General features: G+C 33.5%; 2 protein-coding genes across 3 annotated transcripts in view; one reads left to right on the top strand and one right to left on the bottom strand.

Moving 5' to 3' along the window:
* LOC124532154 (solute carrier organic anion transporter family member 5A1) overlaps positions 1 to 20,873 on the top strand; it is a 44,803-nt gene extending 23,930 nt beyond the window's left edge. For both annotated transcript variants that reach the window (XM_047106888.1, XM_047106880.1), the window contains 14 exons: positions 8,097 to 8,258; positions 8,367 to 8,502; positions 8,582 to 8,798; positions 8,875 to 9,077; positions 11,046 to 11,187; positions 13,523 to 13,630; positions 13,964 to 14,197; positions 15,024 to 15,188; positions 15,296 to 15,497; positions 16,089 to 16,258; positions 17,824 to 18,070; positions 18,204 to 18,395; positions 18,502 to 18,650; positions 18,737 to 20,873. In XM_047106888.1, the coding sequence (XP_046962844.1) occupies positions 8,097 to 8,258; positions 8,367 to 8,502; positions 8,582 to 8,798; positions 8,875 to 9,077; positions 11,046 to 11,187; positions 13,523 to 13,630; positions 13,964 to 14,197; positions 15,024 to 15,188; positions 15,296 to 15,497; positions 16,089 to 16,258; positions 17,824 to 18,070; positions 18,204 to 18,395; positions 18,502 to 18,650; positions 18,737 to 19,398 (2,989 nt within the window). In that variant the 3' untranslated portion in view covers positions 19,399 to 20,873. The remainder of the gene's footprint in view (positions 1 to 8,096; positions 8,259 to 8,366; positions 8,503 to 8,581; positions 8,799 to 8,874; positions 9,078 to 11,045; positions 11,188 to 13,522; positions 13,631 to 13,963; positions 14,198 to 15,023; positions 15,189 to 15,295; positions 15,498 to 16,088; positions 16,259 to 17,823; positions 18,071 to 18,203; positions 18,396 to 18,501; positions 18,651 to 18,736) is intronic.
* A 1,296-nt stretch (positions 20,874 to 22,169) lies between these two features.
* Positions 22,170 to 23,138, bottom strand: LOC124532187 (peptidyl-prolyl cis-trans isomerase-like). The gene is made up of 2 exons (XM_047106917.1): positions 23,090 to 23,138; positions 22,170 to 22,873 (listed from the first exon to the last, which is right to left on the bottom strand). Exon 2 carries the CDS (start codon positions 22,853 to 22,855, stop codon positions 22,277 to 22,279), a length of 579 nt encoding a protein of 192 aa, XP_046962873.1. The 5' UTR covers positions 22,856 to 22,873; positions 23,090 to 23,138; the 3' UTR covers positions 22,170 to 22,276.
* Between the last annotated feature and the right edge of the window lie 237 nt (positions 23,139 to 23,375).

Genomic DNA, 23,375 nt, shown 5'->3' on the forward strand with positions numbered 1-23,375 from the left:
GCCTCTAATTTCTTCTACAACACTTCCCCATATAGGTATTGCTGTGACCGTTGGAGTAGTTAACACGTGAAAGCGTAACAAACAAACAAACACGCATATACTGTTATATATATATCGTTAATATGTGTATAATCTTAGTTATATAATATAAGCGTATTACATTCCATATTTCGAAACCGAAGAAGATTTTAAAAAGACTAAAGTAAAGAATATAATACAGCCATAAATTTGCTGATACATATTTATGAATGAACACGATTTTATTGGAACCATACAGTTCGTATATTAAGTTACCTCTATAGTTTTTATCTCGTCCATAAATTTAATTTTTAAAAGTGCAGTGACCGCTTTTTCACTAACAAGAATATACATGTAAAATATATTTTTTATAGTTTATATCGTGACTGACAAAAACTGAAAGGATAACACTTTCGTTATTGTATGCTTTAAAAAACTTTTGTTATTTTTTATTGATACACTCAAAGGTATAAATCTATGCAGCCTTATAATCGTTGTTTAGCATATTTTGAAGACAAATTCTTTTTCTGACATCATTGGCTTGACATTCGAAAGAATAAAACATCATTGTTTAATTGAAATAAAATAGGTAAACCGATGGTGCTTAATATTATAAATAAATAATTTATAAACATCAAACGGCCGACACTAATCGTTTAACATCCGCATTGCAATTCTAGTTTCACAGATTTCCTAATAGTATTAACTTATAGTTTCTTTTCCTTGCGTCACTGTTTGCATCGTGATACGATTCATACGTACGGACAATAGCGATTATATTGTGTAAACATATCGATTTAAATATTCTTCCATATTTAAAATTATCTGAGATGATATTTACATTTTTCTTGTCGATCGGTTTTGACGCTTTGTAACGTCTAATTAAATTCTTGTACATATACGTAAATTTATGTATCGAATCTGTTATTTGACAATAATAAAGATATCTTTTGCATAATTTTAAAAGTGTTAAAGAAATAGGTAATAACGCTATAGTTAATAAATTTTAAGTTTTAATATAGAAATGAGTAGGTACGGTTGGAACAATAATAACAGTATGTAGCGACAGCAGTAACGTTTATCAAGGGTGAAAATATATCAACTTCTGCTATTAAAAATACTTTGTATTTGTTGTCCTTCATAACAGTGAATGTATCATGACTCTAGTGTAATAATATCACAATTTAAATAAAACAACGACAACAATTCACTATAAATTTTGAATTAAATGTAGACTTTGTATTTTAATTGTATACCTTGTTGAAATCTAAATAACTGTTTTTCCGTTCCAGTAGTGTAGCGTATGATTTTAATAGGCATATTATTATAATTAAATAGTCAAATAAAATATAAGTAATGATAGGAAATGATATGTGGACGAACAATTGACAAGGCCGCTTATCAATTGTACGTAAAATTTATATTATTTAAATAATTACCACAATATACACTTAATCAAACATTCGACGATCGTTTTTATCATATATATTAATATCGCGTACATAAACTTGTACGATAAAGTAAGTTTTATATAGTTTTAGTCATATTTGTTTATGTACACTTTGACATAAAATAAATTACATTTTGATAATAAAACTAAAAAAATGTAAGTGTGACTATTTTTTATTTGTTAATGAAGAAACAACATAAAATTGAACGAATAACAGCAACTAAAACTACTGTGATATCTATCTATATAGCTCCCATAGCACCGTTTTTGAGGTCAAGACCTGAGTCTTAGGCATTAAAAGTACCATGTCCTTCCAGGAGTTCAAGATTGCTACATACCGAATTTCATTAAGTTAAGTATCACTTTCGCATATATAATATTAAGGGGACTACAGGAGCTAATTGCCCTTGAGAATCACGCGCACACACTTACACTAACGACAAAAACGGCATGTCCCCGCGCGCACTACGCTTAGCGAGGCGGCGAGGTTACGCCTGAATATTCCAATAGATGGCGCCGAACCGCCGCGCGCCGCGCCGAGCGAAAGCGAAGCGAAGTCAATTCTATCAATTCTATCAATCATAGATTTCATAAAAATAGACAGGACAACAGAATTGTTTTAATTTCTTTGTGTCATTTAAAAAATTATGATAAAATTAAACTGAATTAATTAAACTTAAATTATTATTATTTTATGTACAAAAAATAGTTAATTTAAACATTTTTTTCTTTAATTTTTACTGTATCAATTCAATTAGTTGTAATATTAATATTAAATCGTACCTATTTTTAAATTTTGTAAGTTTGTTAAGCGATTTATTAAATAAAATTGGAACTGTTCGTAATTTGTACATTGACAAAAAGCGTAGAGTTTGTTCGTTTTACTAATATCGGTACACAAAGAAAAAAAATTAAGTTAAAAAAGTCAGCATCAAAAAGTTACTATAAAAATAATATCGTCAAGTCGGTTTAGTAGAATTATTGGTTAACTCGGTCAATCACAGTGGGTTTAGTCATAAATCTCATAAAAATTGTTTGGATATTAGAATTATTTGTATTGTTTTTGACAGATATTTGAAATAAAACTGATTCAATTAAATTCAAATATTTTTATTTATTTTTGGTTTAACAAAAAAACAAATAAATTTCGTTTAAAATCAGTTTTTTTATTAAAATATTTTTTTTAATTATTCGTTCGTCGTCGTTCGTTATTAAAATATCTTGGATACTTGCAATCAATATTTCACCCACTTTCACTGAAGCTACGAGCTAAAATTTTTCAATCGATACTATTTCCAATCTTTAAAAAATATTGAATTACGTATATGACACTTCTAAATATTTTACTTCTTTGGTTCACAACAATTACATATTTCAAGATGGCCCAGTGGGTAGAACGCGCGCATCTTATTGCGGGTTCAAACCCAGGCAAGCACCACTAAATATTCATGTGATGTGCTAATTTGTATTTATTTTATTTTTTTATTATTAAATTTCATCCATACATAACTATATTTCCTATTATAAACAAAATTGATAAAATTAAACTCTAACGTAATAGAAATAGCTTCCGTGTTATTTTTTTCGATTTTCTTAATTCTGAAAAAATAAATGCATAGTTGTTAGGAATTACATTTTAATAATTATAGTATATATATATATTTAAATATAGTCCTTTAAAAATAATAAAATTTTAGTTCAGAGTGCGGGGATCGAACCCGCACATTCTTCTTGGACTTGCTTACATTGACCAAATACTCCATGGTGACTGTAAAAATCTGTCGAAAAATCTGATTCTATGCGAACTAATACTTTACTTTTTTACTTTACTTTACCTTTTCATATTATCTTTCATATGTTCGGCTTTAATTTTAATTTATATGAACGTTTTTTAGTTTTCTTCACAGATTGTACTTTATTTCCCATGTTTACAAAATTAAACTTTATAAAAAATATAACTTAATATATTTATTTACATAAAAGAATAATATTCGACAATTCATTTACAATTAAAATTACACAAAAATAAAATCTACGAGATTTTATTCGCAACGATGCGGTGAAAAGAGCGACACGTCTGTATAGCAACAGGCCTCGGCCGGCAGTGTCTGTACGAGGCGCTCACGCACACATGCTTACGCATTTTGGTCGAAAATAAGAAAATCTGATTTAAAAAAAATCTATTGATTTTACTAAATAATTAAGATAATAAATTTTTAGTATATTGTTTGTAGAATAATCTGACAAAAGACCAAAATTATTGAAGGTATATAAGTGTAGTTAAAAAACAAAAAAAGACTTTTTTAGAGGTAACTTTGCGATTTTTTTCTATCGTACCAAATTAATTACATCATGTTTTCAACACAATTAATAACTAGCATCTATCCTGAAGATTAACATATATTTTTTTCATTTGGTTTATTGCATTGGATTATATACTTTTTGGCATTTTAAAACTTGCATTTAGCTCATGTAGTCCCCTTAATGATAAAAATGATAAAATTAAACTCTAACGTAATAGAAATAGCTTCCGTGTTATTTTTTTCGATTTTCTTAATTCTGAAAAAATAAATGCATAGTTGTTAGGAATTACATTTTAATAATTATAGTATATATATATATATATATATATATATATATATATATATATATATATATATATATATATATATATATACATATATATTTAAATATAGTCCTTTAAAAATAATAAAATTTTAGTTCAGAGTGCGGGGATCGAACCCGCACATTCTTCTTGGACTTGCTTACATTGACCAAATACTCCATGGTGACTGTAAAAATCTGTCGAAAAATCTGATTCTATGCAAACTAATACTTTACTTTTTTACTTTACTTTACCTTTTCATATTATCTTTCATATGTTCGGCTTTAATTTTAATTTATATGAACGTTTTTTAGTTTTCTTCACAGATTGTACTTTATTTCCCATGTTTACAAAATTAAACTTTATAAAAAATATAACTTAATATATTTATTTACATAAAAGAATAATATTCGACAATTCATTTACAATTAAAATTACACAAAAATAAAATCTACGAGATTTTATTCGCAACGATGCGGTGAAAAGAGCGACACGTCTGTATAGCAACAGGCCTCGGCCGGCAGTGTCTGTACGAGGCGCTCACGCACACATGCTTACGCATTTTGGTCGAAAATAAGAAAATCTGATTTAAAAAAAATCTATTGATTTTACTAAATAATTAAGATAATAAATTTTTAGTATATTGTTTGTAGAATAATCTGACAAAAGACCAAAATTATTGAAGGTATATAAGTGTAGTTAAAAAACAAAAAAAGACTTTTTTAGAGGTAACTTTGCGATTTTTTTCTATCGTACCAAATTAATTACATCATGTTTTCAACACAATTAATAACTAGCATCTATCCTGAAGATTAACATATATTTTTTTCATTTGGTTTATTGCATTGGATTATATACTTTTTGGCATTTTAAAACTTGCATTTAGCTCATGTAGTCCCCTTAATAAAGATACATATTAAAGGGTATCGGACAGGTATAACAACTTAAATGAATTCGGATACACGCACAGTTAGTTCAACAGCCTTTTAATGAGCGCCTCGAGATCTTATAAAAAAATTACAATTATAAATTTCATATAAAATGATCCCTATGCGGAACCTGAACGCATCAACTTACACGGTTTTAATTAAACTAGTGGTCGTCCATCGCAGGAAATTCGACCGTAATTTGTATTTTTTTCATACTACTACTAGTATATAATGTACTAGCTGACCCTGCAGCTTTTATAATGCCGCCGAATTTTATATAGCTTTACCTATTTATAGCACATATTACTCTTCGAAACACAAAGTACTTCCACACCCAATTTCATCTAAATCCCTTCTTCTGCCATTCGAATTTATAATATTAGTAAATATTATATTATTAACACGTATCGTGTATAAATTTTAGTTATCTTCATTCCTCCATGTAACTTTAAGCAAGCCAAATATCACAATGCTTCGTGTGCACAATATGCTGTAAAAGGGGTAAAAATTTCTCTTCACGTATTTATATATCTTCTGTTCATATTCGTACACGTACTAGAATTACTCGCAGATATTGTCTTAGATTTTCGCGATTATAACACATTAAAATAAAACTGGTTTTAACGTAGTAGTAGTAAGTATTATTTACAACTACCGCCAACGATTTCGGTTGCGGTATTTGTAAATAATATTCTTTTGTACTTCAAATAGACAAATGTCACCTCAGCCTAGCCGTGACCAGGAACGCTGTAAAGTGCTCGAAACGTCGGAATGATAAAAATAATTAATATACGCGATTTAAATCCGTTAAAACTAGTTTTATTTCAATACTCGCAGATATCTAAAATATACTTTTCCACTGAATGTATGTTTGATTATCTATACTAATATTATAAATGTAAAAGTAACCCTGTCAGTCCGTCGCTCTTTCGCTGAAATTTGAAGCAAACTTGAACTCCAACAAAGGACGTGGGTTACTCTTTTGCCTGATACATAACAACCAACACCCTAAAACGCGGGCAAAACCGCGGGCGACTATTAGTTAAAAATATAACAAAAGACAATAATACCAGACGTTGCTTCGTCCAAGGAAATTTGTAAACAAATACATTATAAAGAACTCCATTGTGCACCCATTGATCTAAAAATATAAGTAACGAAAAACTAGCCAAGATAGAAATGAAGGCGAACGAGTTGATTGTAAGTTGAAGATTGAGAGGTGCAGCGCGTCGTAGTACGACTCTAGTCTCAACATTACGAAACGAAATTCTTGTCTCGTAATCATGTATGTAGTTCAATAAATGCTATTCATTGATAGCCAGGAAGGATATTTCTTTTTAAATTATTAACAAAACAATTTTTCAAATACGTATAATACATTCAAATGAAACCTGTAGTTAATTAGTTTTAAACGTAGATAATATGACATTCAGTAAATTAAAAATGTCGCATATGTGACTAGTCGATGACTAATCAGTTGGTAAGTTTATAAAAGAACAGCGAACCGACTTCGTACAGATATTGAATCTTTCTACTATTTTTGTATATTTTATTTCTAAAATATACAAAAATATTACATTTTCCAATCAATCATAATCCTGCGTCAAATGTCCGTACCGCAGCGAGCGTCATCCCTGCGCAATTTTTAAATATCTTTTTGTACTAAGATATTACATTCTTTTAATACACTACGAAAAAAATGTAAATTTAATTAAAAATAAAATCATTTGTTATTATGATTGAGACACTATTTTTATTTGTATTACTTTTTAATTAATAACTCTTTTACGTGTATATGTATATGAATGTGTGTACTACGTATAGTGAAATGTATAAATATAATACTGTTTAGTCTTCGCTGGATAAAATTCGGAGATGTACAACTCCCCCATATAAAGTTTTAATTAACCTATCTGCTATAGTTTCGCGAACTTTCGCCACGAAAGAGCTCTTCGACTACGTTGTCGGAATTTTCGGTTTATCAATTATACGGCATATAAACAAAATGATTGTTTTGCATACTCAGAAAGAAAATATTATTGAGTCATTTTCTCACCAATATTAGTATGATTGATAAGCAATAATCACCAAATGCTATTTAAGTGACAAACCGAACCAATAACACTTATCAGAGCACATCGTGTATTAGTAATATTCATATGGTATATTACAATAAATTGATCGAAATTTGAACGTAAATTTTTGATTAATAAACATTGCTCACATCCGCCGATCTTGTTACAGATAACACTGACACGCTATTATCAGATATTGTTCAGTTTGCGACATCTGGCCCACATTTGCGTGTAATCGCTCTAACGTGATATCAAACAAAGCTTTGGGTTTAGTCATCTTCGTAACATGTAACCGAAGAACACATAAAACACCCAAAAGGGAGGTTTATTAATATGTGTCGCGAAATAGTCGGTCGCGTTAGTTTGGTGCTGTCCTGATCAGTGTACGTCATTGCGGTCATTTCGAAGTTTCACCTTGTTTAACATATTGAGGTTTAGACGTTGCGGTTTTCTTTTGTTTTTGTTATTCGCGTCGACAATATGTCGGATGTAACAGCTGAGAGCCGTTTACTGGTTAAAAGGTAGCGCTGCGTTTATTTATACACGTATACTGTCCGTGTAACGTCACTATCTTATTGATTTATTTTATCATGTTTATAATTATAGGGCGTTAATTTTTTTTACTCTTAATACCTACATATTAGTTTTCGTTGCTGTTCTATTTTTCTTTTATGTGTTTCCTGTTATCAACTATTTATGTTACGATTTTAAATTTATTACTTTTAAATAAATTTTAACCGTATTTTAAGCAGCTGTCTTAATTTTTACCTGTCATAAATTTTTAATTTATTTAAAAAAGGGAATAACATATCACAAGTAGTTAAGAAAATTATAAATATTGATTTAAAAAACCAAACCTTTTACGAAACAAAAATAATTAATAGTGCAGATAAAAAGGGTAAGCAAGAAATTGGCAAAAACTAAAAAATATGTTAACATTAATATTTACTTTTTCTAGTGAATGTGGGGATAGGTTTTGAACGACTTTGGAAAATAATAATGATTAATCGCTGTCTCAGGAGACAAGAGTCAATGTACGCGATGACGGGACTGTACGCGGAGTCCGGATGCGCGGAGGCCGGCGACGCAGCGGGGCCGAGCGCGCCGCCGCACCCGGCGCACCCGCCCCGGGAATCCACCAAGTGTCACAGCAGAAATCCCTCAGCTGGTATATGCGACAGGTAATATATAAACTGGAATTTAAAACCTTTTTAATTAATTGTTTAGTAAACATGATTGATGATGAAAACTTCTGAAAAGGAATTCTAAAATGTACCATTTATTTTCAGAGATCGGGAACGCGAAAAAGAAAAGGAGAAACCACATCAATTGTTTCCAGAAATATTAGACATTCCTCATGACATAAGAGACTGCGGAATCCTGTCGTGGAGACCGCTTTTTATTCAGAAGTTTTCTAGTATTAAAGTAAGGCCAACACTAATACCATAACTCTTCGCTCTCGCTCGAGCACGCCGCTCAGAATAAACATTTATTATTTTTTCAGGTGTTCGTGTTTTTCCTTTCGTTCCTAGTGACGCTGCAGCAAGCACTAAGTTCGGGTTATATTAATTCTGTGATCACAACAATCGAAAAACGCTTTGAAATACCTTCCAGCCTCTCGGGGCTCATAGCGAGCAGCTACGAGATCGGCAACGTTATCACTGTCATCTTCGTCTCCTATCTCGGGAGTAGGAGACATATTCCAGTCTGGATAGCAGTCGGTAAGAATTGTTACGATTTTTTTGATCCAAACTTCATGATATACTAAGAGGATGTTTATGTAATTTAACGTTTTAGGTGCCGTTATAATGGGTATCGGCTCTTTGGTGTTTGTTGTGCCGCATTTTATTGCGGAAGCGAACAGCGAAATGATGGCTAACAATAAATCCGATGATAACATCTGCCGGCTACCTCGGGCTCTGGAGCAAGACATGGGCGGCCTTGGGAGGCTCTCGCAGGGCCTGCCGCCCAGCAACCTGAGGCCGGACAATTGTATCAAAGTACGTGCAACCTCATATTTTATAACTTACTATAGTACGACACAACTTAGATGTCGCATCGGCAAAATTCGTAAAACCGATCACATCCGAATTTAGTACGCTACGCCAAATTATCAATATTTATTTCTCATGCGAATATGATCTTTGCACAAACGTAATATCTTGTAATTTCAGATGACCTAATATATTCGTCAATTTTACACGTCGATTTACATGCACTTGCTTTCTCTGACGCGATAATCTATAGCGACGAATAGCGTCGAATGGCGCGATAGGGAGCTATTTCTATTGGTTGTGTAAATCGGCAGTAATCGGTTTTATTTTCATTCCATTGCATTTTCCGATGCTACATCTAATTTGTGTCGTACTATACCTGTATAGTGAAAACCTATGTAAGTCCTATTAAACCGCTTTCACATGACATGACTACGTTTCAAAAGATTGAATTTATAATATACCAAGAATCGATATTAATGACAGTCATCAAGGTACAGAAAAAAATCAATTTAATAGGATTGCATAATTCATTCAGTTACCAATACCCATACAAGCGAATTAGTCTGACAGATAAGTGATTCATCGCTTATGTAAATTATTATTTCCGAATTTATAATACAATCTATTTTAATACATATTACTTATCCATCCGAGCATGATACAATAATAAACAATTGCCACACAAACATTGATATTTAAAATTGTTAATTATTTTAATCAGTATGTTACAATTTATAGATTTGACGTCACGGTTTTATCGAATCCCTCTGAAATGACTCGTTCAAATGGAACAGTAATTAATAGTTTAATACATTAAAATTAATTGGTAAAAGTTTAAATTGATATGTTTCCGAAGATTAAAAACAGTGTAGGATTTATCGTTAATCGATGAGTTATAAATAAAAAAATTGTATTTTGAAGTCAGAATTCTGATATGGAAAGCAAGAGTTCCTCTTTGTTAAAGGTTTGAAGTTTACGGTATTCACGGTTAGGGATATAAATTGTTTCATATCAAAAACATGCAGAATTCCTCAGTGTATCATCCTCTAACGCCCAGGGCGAGATTAATTGTAAACACACATTGGAGAGTTCTATTACCTGTAGCGCTGTCTAAGTAAGGTTGAGAACTATTTAATCTCGTGGTTGTCGTTTAAACTATGGGTATTTTCATTAGGTGCATCCATCAATTGGACGCATGAAGCCCTCATTCACCAGTATAGTGTCAGAGAACTAATTAATCGCAAGAGTAATTGGCGTCAGTAAGGCTAGCCGTAAAGTTCCTACTAGTCAAAATTTATAAGTCCTACAAATTAAAATACTAAATAATTAATACTTGGAAGTACATTTTCGTGATACAATTTTAAATGCCTTGTATATTGCTTTAAGTATATAAATAGCTCATAGCTGGACAAAGGAATCATCTCAAGTAGAAAAGGCTTAAACTTTTGGGATGAGTTTTACCCTAACACAATGGTTTGGTAGAATACTTGCGCAAGAATTCCTACTTATAATGCATATTTCCTAAATGTTTTCCTTGACCACTGAACACGCAATGAGTTATAAAGACAATACACTTGAAAACTCAGCGGTACTTGAAAATTCACATTTTCTAGTAATTTCTGACGTGATACAACAACAACAGCCTGTAAATTCCCACTGCTGAGCTAAAGGCCTCCTCTCCCTGTAAGGAGAAGGTTTGGAACATATTCCACCACGCTGTTCCAATGCGGGTTGGTGGAATACACATGTGGCAGAAATTCTATGAAATTTGTCACATGCAGGTTTCCTCACGATGTTTTCCTTCACCGCTGAGCACGAGATGAATTATAAAGACAAATTAAGCACATGAATCAGCGGTGCTTGCCTGGGTTTGAACCCGCAATCATCGGTTAAGATGCACGCACTCTAACCACTGGGCCATCTCTGCTCGACGTGACGACGTGATACAAATAATCTATTAATTGTCAACAGAGTTCGCCGAGTACGTTTATGCCTGTTATGGTGTTCGTGGTCGCACAACTGCTGCTGGGGTGCGGAGGATCTCCTCTTCTAACACTCGGTACTACTTACGTGGACGACCACGTTCGACCGGAATCGTCTAGCATGTATATTGGTGAGTTATTTCGATTAACTGTTATTGTATCAAAAGAGAAAGCGACTTTAAATTACTTTTTAAAAAATTCCGATCTATTATATTCTTGTAATACTCTTATAATGTTACATTTTTGCTATTTTAATTTATGTATACCAACTATTGATGCAAAAATTTATCAGTATATCTAACTGTTATTTCCAATGACCAATGTTATCTTCTTGCAAAGCTCCACACATGTGACAAGCAGTATCGTATCTGTCTATCGTTGTTTTCTATCTCAATATGAAAGTTCTGAATGGCTGGTTAGCTTGTGTAAACGCCACACGTCCTCCATCGACCTTTTTGCTATTACACGTCTTATTGTGACGACCAAATGGCGCGTTGCTCGTAACCGCACTCATAAACCAAACTGTGCAGACACGGCACAGTTCAACGAACTCTTCGACATAGACTTGAATATGTACTAGTCTGAACCCCGCACATATTCGTATCTACTTATGGTTGATCTTCTCATAAAAAAACACGAAAAAGTACATACCATAACATAATGTCACGTGATATTTTTTTATCAAAAGTGTCCGTTAATTTAATTAATTTACTACAATTAATTTTATCAATATAACGTTGTAAATGTATTGTTAAAAAAACGCTCTAAATTTAAAAATGTATTTCAATATCTTTTAACGTTGCTTGAATCGTGTTTTAGCGAAATGTTAAGGTTATACCGCTATGCATGCGAAAGTCAGCTTATTCGGCCTATAAAGCGATTCAATATGAAAGTTGTTTTGCCAATAGCGAAATAGATTATCATTATCGCATGCTCGAAGAAGGTAAATTTGAAACAGTTGGCAGAGGCACGCTGTTACCTCGATAACGAACCCTACGTGATACGACGCCCTTGACCCGTCCATAGCCGACTTGCCACTCATACCAAACAATTTAATCAAAATAAAACTTCCGTGTCTGATAGACACCATTTTCGCATTGCCATTGGGAATGGTTATTTTTCTGATGAATTATTCATTTTTAGCTGTCGTGTTATTTCATTTATATATGATAACACAACATGTTTAAAGAAATATATTTCCATTAACAAATTCTTATTACGTAAAATCAAAAGCTATGTATCCATCAAGATATTTAGGATTATGAGATTATTACCGATATATTTCTGATATATAAATATATTTTAAGAAATTTCTGTGCTAGTGAAATATCGAAAAAAGGTTAATCTTCGGTAAAGCTCCTTTTCTCCGACGTAATATTTTCCGCAGGTACAGCAAGTCTGACTTCAAGGGTTCTCGCTTTGAATCATTTTCTCGATATTAAACTTATATTTTTATTTTTAAAATAGCTTATAATCAACGCTTTTATTTTTAATTAATATCACTGTTCAAATTCTTATCTGAAATAGTGGTTATATTTTGACATAATTAAACATTTATGCTATCTCCCTCTTTCCGTGCGAATAGACAAAGACAAAACATTTCATAAACTTTCGCCTTTATTTGTTATAATATAGTTATCAATATAATATTATTAAATTTTCTATAATAAATTAGAATGCGAACACAAGTATGAATAAAATAGATAAGGTGCATACGATGTGAACGAGTTCATATTACAGTATCGTAGGTTATAAGTAACCGCGAAATCCGTACCATTTGCACCATTTGCGGACCGCAGATCTAGAGTGACCTACTTTTGGTCCGCAATATCGGTAGACGAGTATTACCGCACGCAGCCTTTTACTTGTCATCACAAGCCTTTGAATGGATACGTTAGATTAGCCTTAATATGATTACCGCTATAAAAATACTTTTGAAGATTTAAAATTTTAATAGCGAGCTTAAGTGATATCATCAAAAGTATTACTCAATGTCGTAACAAATTACGTAATATCTTCGCGTATAAGAACATACTTTCGCTAATAAAACAAATTCAAATTAGATATATGGTCGTTTCAAATTTATAGGAATTACATTTATAATAGTTAGATGGACTGGCAAATGGGCCACATAGTGGCAAGTGATCACAATAACCCATAGACAACAAATTACGTCACCAATGTTTCACCAATCTTTGAAACTTAAAAGTTATGTCCCTTGAGCTTATTTTACACTGGCTAACTTCTACCTTTTTTTATAACAGCTTCTATAACACAAGTGCTTGAGCCACTTACATTGGGATCAGAGTAATGTATGTGATGTTGTCTCATATAAGGACAAAATGCGAAATAGAAATTCCTCAAATTATCTACCTAGAAAATGGAACATTACAATACTAAGTTGTGATGAATAGCGATAGACTAAGATGTATTTAATCGTTTCATTAATTAAGTTGTATTTTGCAGGATGCATGTACAGCATGGCTGCTTTCGGTCCAGTTCTTGGATTTCTACTCGGCGCATATTTGCTATCATTCCATATGGATTCATTCTCTGGTGCTATTATATCTATAGGTAAGTTGAGTACGCATGTATCGTCTAACATAATTATCATCAAAACAATAATTTTGAAATACGAATAACCTGTACATTTACGACTGCTGGGCTAAGGCTCCTCTTTAGGAGAAGATTCGGATCATATTCCATATGATCTTTTTATGCATCGACTCGGCCGGGAATCAAACCCGGGACCCATGAAATCTGGTGTACTCACAATATTAAGAGCTTACTATAAAAACAATATCAAACGACTGTTTAGAATCTGATGTTAGGTTATATGATCTGATATTATATTGAAGTGATACAATGAACAGTTTTTTATGTAACATGGTGTTATGTCTGTTTTAGATCCAGGCGACCACCGTTGGGTCGGAATGTGGTGGGGTGGGTTCCTGCTATGTGGCCTCCTCCTAATTCTCGTCGCAATACCGTTTTTCTCGTTTCCTAAAGTTTTGGTACGTGAAAAAGAAAAAATTAGACTAGTTGAAAAAGCAGCCGCAGCAAGCGGCTCTTCGACTGCGAAAACACCGCCCAAACCGCAAACCGATATAAAGGATACTGGATACGGAAAAGATATTAAAGGTTAGTTAAGAATATCATTCAAGTTATATACTTCTATAGTTGTATAATCGTTTGTTCTGACTGCCAATTCAACGTACAGACAAAATTACTGAAAATAATCTCTAGAATGCTGAAAATTGGAAAATGTCTTATTTATATTTCAAGCAGAAAAGGTTATTATAAATTTCAAATAAATGATATATAATGTATTGAAAGTGGGATAGATATTGTTTTGTTATATGTGACATGTCCATAAAATAATAAGTATATACTTACTTTCAAATAACTTTTCGATTCAGAAGATTATTAATCGTTTAGCTCTGGAAGCTATATTCGGAATATAGTCTACCGAGAAGAACCAGCAATAAAATTATCCCTTTACATGTATCGGAAAGTAATACATAGCATTAATCTTTAGCATGCCGTTTCGCAAAGCAATCTAAGTCAACATTTTTTTTAATGACGTAGTGACTATTTCAGTCGAAGAAATAGTAAAAAATAAACTAATTACTTACCTTAACTTATTAACATATTCCATGCGATTTGCTAATAGCTCTGCTGTATTATGCATATAGTACACTCGTACAAACAGGTCTTGATTATCAGCCATATATATCTTTATTTATAATACAACACTGGTCCACTTAACTATTCATATAAACTTTTTAATGCTTCAGTAATAACTTCACTGACATTAAAAATTCAATTTCTTCTAAAATGCACAAAGAATGCCATAAATTTTTCACGATCCCGACTAATTTTAAATCTTGTGAATTCAATTTTGGAATATGCTCTACAAGACCACATTATTATCAAATAATTTTCTATGAATGATTTTTAATTCCAGATATCCCCGTATCGATGTGGCGTCTCCTCAAGAACCCCGTATACGTCGTTACTTGTTTGGGTGCGTGCATGGAGCTCATGATCGTGTCCGGTTTCGTCGTATTCCTGCCAAAATACCTCGAAACACAATTCAGTCTCGGCAAAAGTCAAGCTAGTGTTTTCACAGGTTAGCTTTCGTAAGATTTTCTTAAAATCCATTTCAGATTCACCATGCCAGCCACATAGCAAAGTTTAGCATAGAAGACGATTTTTGATCATATGTTGTGTCCCCAGGGTCGATCGCCATTCCCGGTGCGTGTATAGGCATCTTCATGGGCGGCTGCCTGCTCAAGCGGCTGGAACTCCGGCCGAAGGGCGCCGTGCAGTTCGTCCTCATCTCGAACACCATATGCTTGTCATGTTACGCACTCCTATTCTTCCTCGGCTGTGACAACATCAAAATGGCGGGAACGACCATACCCTACACTAATAACAGGTACGGTTCACGAAGTGTTTGGTTTCTTAAGGGGATTACAACGCTCCAAACTCAAAAAATACGCTCTCTTAAAGGAAGTTTGTAGACGAATTCTTTAATACATTTCCTATAAAAAAAATGTACAAGTAAACTAGAGAATATGAGAAAAACTTTGTGTTGTTTGATTTTTTTATAAAGTTGACCAAATATTGCCAAAAAAATTGGGAAAATAGGTCTTTTTTAAACTAAATATTAAATTGTCTACATAACGGCTGGGTCATTTTGTATGATATTTATACTAAAAGAACGAGAAAAACCTAATGTTGTCTTAAATTTTCGCGATTATTACACATTTAAATAAAACTAATTATAACGGATGAATCGCGTATATTAATTATTTTTAAACATCCCGACGTTTCGAGCACTTTGCAGTGTTCGTGGTCACGGGTAGACTAAGATGACATTTGTCTATTTGAAGAACAAAGGAAATATTATTGAGAAATCGTTGGCGGTAGTTGTCACTTGAATACCTGATTGTTCTCATCAAATTCGAATCAGTATTTCCTCTAAGAAAGGGTAAAGATGGTTATTAAGAGTGTCGTTTTGTGGCAGCAACCTGGAGCCGTTCAAGGTGAACCTGACGGCGGCGTGCAACTTCAACTGCCTGTGCACGGAGACGGACATGGAGCCCGTGTGCGGCAACAACGGCCTCACGTACTTCTCGCCGTGCCACGCCGGGTGCGCTGCCTTCTCGAGCCGATCAAACTTCACCAACTGCGCCTGTACGTTTTTTTTTTTTTTTGTGTGTTGTGTTGGCCCTACTGGCCTTCACAGCGTCACCTGTCTTTCGGGCGAGAACTAATGTCCCCTAATTATACATTAAGTAAATACTTGTGGTGTGACGTCATGCGCATAACGTGCCCTGAGGTTGAGCGCGGGGCTCTAAATTGAAACTAAATTAAAACTAAAGTTCGTCCTGAGGGTGTCTCCTATGAGATCGCACCTCGGCTCAGAACGAAATCGGTGGGGACCTGTACGTACCCACCACCGATACTTACAAGTTGTTACACTGCCCTTACACACCGACCAGGGCCGTATTTAGGGGAGGGCAACCGGGGCAACTGCCCTGGGGCCTCCACATGAGAGGGGGCCAAAGTTTTCAGCAAGTTAACAAATACTGAGATATAGTCAAATTATAATAATGTTACTATTTAATATTTTAAAAGTTACCGATACAAATACGAAACAATTCATAGCTTACTGATTGAAATAAAAAAAAACTGATTAATTCATAATAATATAATTATTATACATCCAACATTTCATCTTGATTTGATAGTAACGATCGACTGTATGTACTAAGATTAAACTAAATAAAATTTGAGAAACTACAACATTGAAGCCAATAATATATGTGTTATTATAGTAATAATATTATTAATAATTTACCTCTTCCTCATTAAACTGGAATTAGGATAGCATCAGTCAAAGTATTAAAATTTAATACGATGAGTATGTTAAGTTAACAACTATTTTGTAAACTTGATAATATACCTTATAATTACATATTATTAAAGATGATTTTTTTATGGTCTTGCTAAAAATTATCTACACTAATATTATAAAGAGGAAAACTGTTTGTTTGGTTGTAATGAATAGGCTCAAAAACTTCTGGACCTGGACCTGATGTTGGTCTGGCTGAGGTGTTGTGATCACAAATTTGAGATTTATCACAATTGATCCAAGCGCCGGTTGCAGTAATTCTTCAAATGTGACCGTGCCTCAGCAGTAGGGATATTAGAAGACTGATTATGAACCGTTATCTACGCGGGCGAAGCCGCGGGCGACCGCTAGTCTTATATAAACTGATTCCATGTAATTTTCCATGCTATAAGCCTATGACCGTGAACTTGCAAATGTGTGGCCAGTATCGACATTTTATTATTACAGTTGTGCTAATTATACATTAAGTAAATACTTGTGGTGTGACGTCATGCGAATAACGTGTTACACTAATTAGCATTTTAGTGAAATATTTTATAAAAACATAAATGTATATTAAATTTTTGGACATGAGAAATTATGATGTTTTAGATTAGAATATTAAATAGACTTTTAATTGAAATAAATATTTCATTATATGAGTATTTCAACTTATTATCTCAATTTTTAAATCAAGCTATCTATATCAATTTACATAAAACAAACAAGGAAAGAAGTTTTTTAAGCTATAAACGAGAACTCAGAAACTGTACCTCTTTTAATAGTCTTTACAGAGAACAATACTCTGCTCAGATCTGATAATGAAGACATGTAGTGCATATGTAAAAACACATGTATCCCACAGGCGTGCACGAGAACAGTCGCGAGGCGCTGGGCGTGGGCGGCGTGGTGGGCGGCGTGGGCGGCGCGTCGGCCTCCGCGCTGACGGCGGGCGCGGCTCGCGAGTACAGCGAGGTCACGGTGGTGCCGGTGGCCACGGCCGGAGCCTGCAACCCGCCCTGCACCACCATCTTCCCATTCCTGGTGCTGCTCTTCTTCATGACTTTCGTCGTCGCAGTCACACAGATGCCTCTGCTTATGATTGTACTCAGGTACGAAAACGTAAATATCGTATAGTATTTAACCTTCGAGGAAGGAAATTCTACTTCAAACTGACTGCTTAGTCAGCCAATATTTTGTTATTTTGATATGATTTCGCCATATAAAGTACTGATTATTTTTTAGATCCGTGAGTGAAGAAGAGCGTTCGTTTGCGTTGGGAATGCAATTCGTCATATTCAGACTGTTTGGGTACATTCCCGCACCCATCGTGTTCGGAAACCTGATCGACTCGACCTGCATACTTTGGAAGCAGTCCTGTAGCGGAGAGAAAGGCGGCCGCTGCCTGCTGTACGACATCGAGCAGTTCAGATACAGGTAACCGGTTATGTAATTATTACTCTATGATATGCAGGTTTCAGTGTAGTAAGTACATCCCAAGCAAATATTTATCATAAATTTGAATATAAATTATTTGTTTCAGATATGTCGGCCTCTGCGGTGGCATAAAAATTGTAGCTCTGGGCATTTTCATGGCGGATTGGTGGCTAGTGCGTCGTCGGAGACATCTCGAGACCGCCGCTCCTCTTGACCACAAGGACATCGCCGGGTCAATTATCAGTCTCGATAAACGTAAGTTTCACTTTACAGTGGACATGGCTGCCTAGGGCCGAACCGAACGATATTATAATATCTGATCCAATATTATTAAATTGCAGTATTCGAAGAGTTGCCCTCGGCGGACAACGCCAGCGGCTTCCGGTCGGCCGTGACGTCGGGGCCCAGCTCGGCGACCACGACGCCCATGGAGCCGGCCGGGCCGGCGGACGCGGACGGCCAGCGGGGCAAGCTGCAGCGCACCGACTCGCAGTACTCGCAGGAGTCGCAGTCGCGGGGCGGCGGCAAGAACTCGCGCGTGCTGGTGGCGTCGCGGCACCTGCGCAACGACTCCAAGACCATCCAGCTGGAGCCGCGCGCGCGCCAGCACGCGCCCGACGACGCGCGCCACTCGCGCGACGCCTTCCCGCGCTCCGCCTCGCGCGACCTCCCCGCGCACGCGCACGCGCACTCGCGCTCCACCTCGCGCGACCTCAGCCTCGACCAGCTCAAGCAGCTGGCCATCAAGAGCATGGAGAGCCTCGACCTCACGGTCCTGCCGCTCACCAAGTGCGTCGACGAGGAGAGCAAGCGGCTCATCGACGGCGGCGGGGTGCTCCGCCACCGGCGGACCAGCTCCAAGGACATGAAACCGCCGGAGACGAAACACAAGCGCACCTCCTCCCATCATATCACGATGGAGCCGAACGAGTTGAGCCTTCAGATACAAAAGGGTCGCAGCGTCGATCAGCTTTCGGCTTCGCCTCTAGATCCGCGCGTTTGAGATACGAGTTCTGCTAACCTAATATGTATATAGGGGAATAAATAAATTGTCTGAATCTCATCACCAGGATTGTCGACGTAAGCGAATCCTGATGACGTTGAACATGGAGTGTGATAAAGTGAACATACTTTTAGTGAAATTGAATGAGTAGGAACTTCACAGTGTGATGAGCCGGTTAATAGAACAAATAATTTCTATAATCTTCGCTTCTAAGGTTTGCTGAATCAATAACTGCTCGCAGACTATATGAATTATTTATTCTATTACGCTTAAATAACCGCAAGTGATTTCAAACCATATCTTAAAAGTAGTTTAATAACGCTTATCATCTTTGAGATAACAGCTCTTATTGTAGTGATCTATTTTTAAATTGAGAAACGTAAGTTTTATTTTGTGTTCATAGTTACAAGTTTATAAATATATGAAAATACTCACATCACTATTGCTGTCACTGTTCAAATGCATACCTTTGCTTTCGATTTGGCCTAAAGTATTCTTAGATAGTATTCCTATAGCGCTAATATACGCAGCCATGAGAATGTGGTTGAAAAAATTATAACAACTTACTTCACTTGTAACTGTACTTAAATTAACCAGTTATGGAAGGCAATATTTTTGTCATTGTGATACAAAATAATTACTAAACACTCATATGAATATAAACAGTATTTCTAAATGTAAATTAAAAGTTGTAACCAACATTGTTTTCAAGCACCAAAATGTATGTTTCAGGTATATTACAATTTCTTTGATACGTCATATATATAATGGTACATCGTGTACAGTTTTAATCAATTCTACAAGTTAATTGCAATATGTGAACTAAATAGTAATATTTTTATAAAGAATAAAGAAATTTTTATTAGTAATGTAAACATCTTATTGCTACAGTTAAAACTTCTATTAAAAAAAAAAAGATAGTGATAATATGTTAGAAGGTAGTCAGCACGTGAATGGAAATATTCTATTTTATTTTTTCTTTAAAAAACCCGCGTTTTAATTTTAACAGAAAAGAATAATGACATAATTGAAATAGAAATTAGTACAAAATCTATAAAAAAAATTACATTTTAACTTTAACAGATAAATAATTTGTTCAATACCCAAAAGAAAATAATTCTATCTTAGTATACGGAAATGGATGTCGAAATAATTTATGGAAAATGAAAGCCATTATTTTTAATAAAAATCGATCTTAGTACAAAGACTCCATGGAAGGATATTATACTATTTATTTTTATTTACAACAGTTTAATATGGGTAACATTTCAAGTAAATCTATCACAATTATGGGTTTTTGCTTTCAATTTAGGTTTTAGTATTTTCTGCTAAAATATTGCAGAATTGTATTTGTAATATAATTAATTTTGATCTCAAAAGTTCTTTAAGTTAAAAAGGCATAAATTTCACTGTTTAATTTCAGAACGAGATCTAATATGTTTCACAGATCGGGAGGGTTTCATCAAAGCTAAAATGTAAATATATATATATATATATATATATATATATATATATATATATATATATATATATATATATATATATATATTTGAATATGTTGTTAGTGTTTTAATCGTTTGAAGTAGTTGTTTTAATTTTAGCTAATTGAAATTATTGTGTAATTATATTGTAAAACCTAAATTTATTTTCAATTATTCCATAAAAATATTAATGTTGCCATATTTTAATGTGTATGTTGTTATGAGTATTTTTAAAATATGATGCACAAATAGCACAGGTGAAAGCTATGTTCTCTCTCAATACTATAGAAAATTTATTTTCAAAACCCTCCTTTCTCATACAAAGATTGTATGTTTTATGTTTTTATTCTGTATAATTAAAATGTTCTTTTTACATGCTCATTGAAATGTCAATTCATAGGCTGCTGTATCTAAATAACTCAATTATTAATGTAGTAATATTATTTTAGTATAAAATATTTTTAAAACTGAATATTTATCTTGTATATTGAGGAAAAGACAAAGCATCAGTGTAAATTTTTGTCATATATTTGTTAAGAGAGAAATAGTTTGATATGAAGAGTGTTATATCTACGACAAAAATGCCTTATTACAATAGATTTTAAGACTTGATACTGACCTAGCTGTACTTGGAAAAGTTGTTATGTCGATTGCAAATTGAAGATAGGTTTAATGATAGCAACTCCTAAACTAATTTGTTGCATTTAGTTAATAATAAAATTGCATACACATTTTCCAAGTGTATTTTATTTTTATCTGTTATTTCAACATTTCTTCAGACTACATCACACTTTGGCTAATGACATCAAATATACCTGTTTGATAAGAAATTAATCATTAAACACAGCTTTTATATTAATCCATAATAACATTATATTAATCCAAACGAACTATCTTGTCTGTTATTTTTGCACAGATAAACCACTCAACCATTTTTTATAGTATTAGTTAAAATACAACTTCCATAGAATTGGGTGGAGGTACATCTATAAGATTACTGCATTCTATATAAAATTATATTTAATTTAATTGAATGTCATTTTATAAAGATTTTCTTTCTATTTATACAATATAATTAATTGATAATTATTCTTCATAGGAAGATTTCTAATAAGTACAATATTTTGAGTCTAAATTTGATGGAGATGAACCCTAAATCTACTTCCTTATAATGAGTAATATCAGATTTATAAACTATCTACTGAAAAAAAGTACTCTATTATAGTTTGTAATAACAATATGATTAAAATATTTAAAGTAATGTTATGAAAATATGATTAAAACAACATAATTTATCAACATACTTTATTAACACTTACTACCTAAATGAATTCTAAAATATAACATCAGAAATGCAATTATACTCATCTCTAATATACATTGCAATTAAGACAACTCTAATCTAACTCACCACATTCCGCAATAACCACTTTCTTTGATGGTTTACCACTTTTTGAGCCAAGGTTTTCCATTTTTCTCACAGTTTCCATTCCTTCAACGACTGAACCAAAGACAACATGTTTTCTATCTAACCATGGCGTTGCTGCGGTGGTAATAAAGAACTGAGAACCATTAGTGTTAGGACCAGCATTAGCCATAGACAGAATTCCTGGGCCAGTGTGCTTTAACTTGAAGTTTTCGTCTTGGAAAGTTCTGCCATAAATTGACTTTCCGCCAGTACCATTGTGATTTGTAAAGTCTCCACCTTGACACATAAATCCTGGAATAATTCTGTGAAATGATGAACCCTTGTAACCAAAACCTTTCTCTCCCGTACACAACGCTCTAAAATTGTCTGCAGTTTTAGGAACTTCGTCAGTATTCAGTTGCATAACAATGCGACCTAATGACTCGCCATCTGCAGTAACATCAAAGAAAACTTTTTTTTCGGGTTGAGTAGAAGCATATCTCAACGCCGCAGCTGAATACACCGTTCCATTTATTAATGTACGACGCAATATCGCAGATATAGCCATTGCTGAAACACCCCTAGGCTGAAAACAAATAATCGTTTTAATTTATCAGTAATATAAACATTTGTACGAAATATTTTTATAGGTTAAGTTAAAGGTTTATGAACAGAAGATACTTTTTAATAAAATGTAACATCAGCAGTGTGAAATTTAAGCGAAAATATATATTTGCAAGAAATATCCTCTATCATATTTTATAAAATAAAAAAATAATATAAATTTGTAGCTTTTACTAACCTCGCAATTTAAATTTTTAGTTCACAATGAAGACTAGTGTTGTTATTTTTGAATTGGTTTTCGAAAAACCGGCATATTAAATAAAATACATAACATCGATGTAAAATTTATGCTAAAATAACTAAATTATTAAGTATATATTAAACATAATTTATACATAAAACCACTATTATAAGAGTTAATTTCGTCTATAAAAGGCGTAACAATCTCTCAGAGTATTTTTCATTATAGAAAATAGCAACACTATTCGTTAAGGTATAGAAATTGTTATCTGTACCACTACAAT

Source organism: Vanessa cardui, chromosome 1, assembly GCF_905220365.1.
Source record: "Vanessa cardui chromosome 1, ilVanCard2.1, whole genome shotgun sequence".
NCBI lineage: Eukaryota > Metazoa > Arthropoda > Insecta > Lepidoptera > Nymphalidae > Vanessa > Vanessa cardui.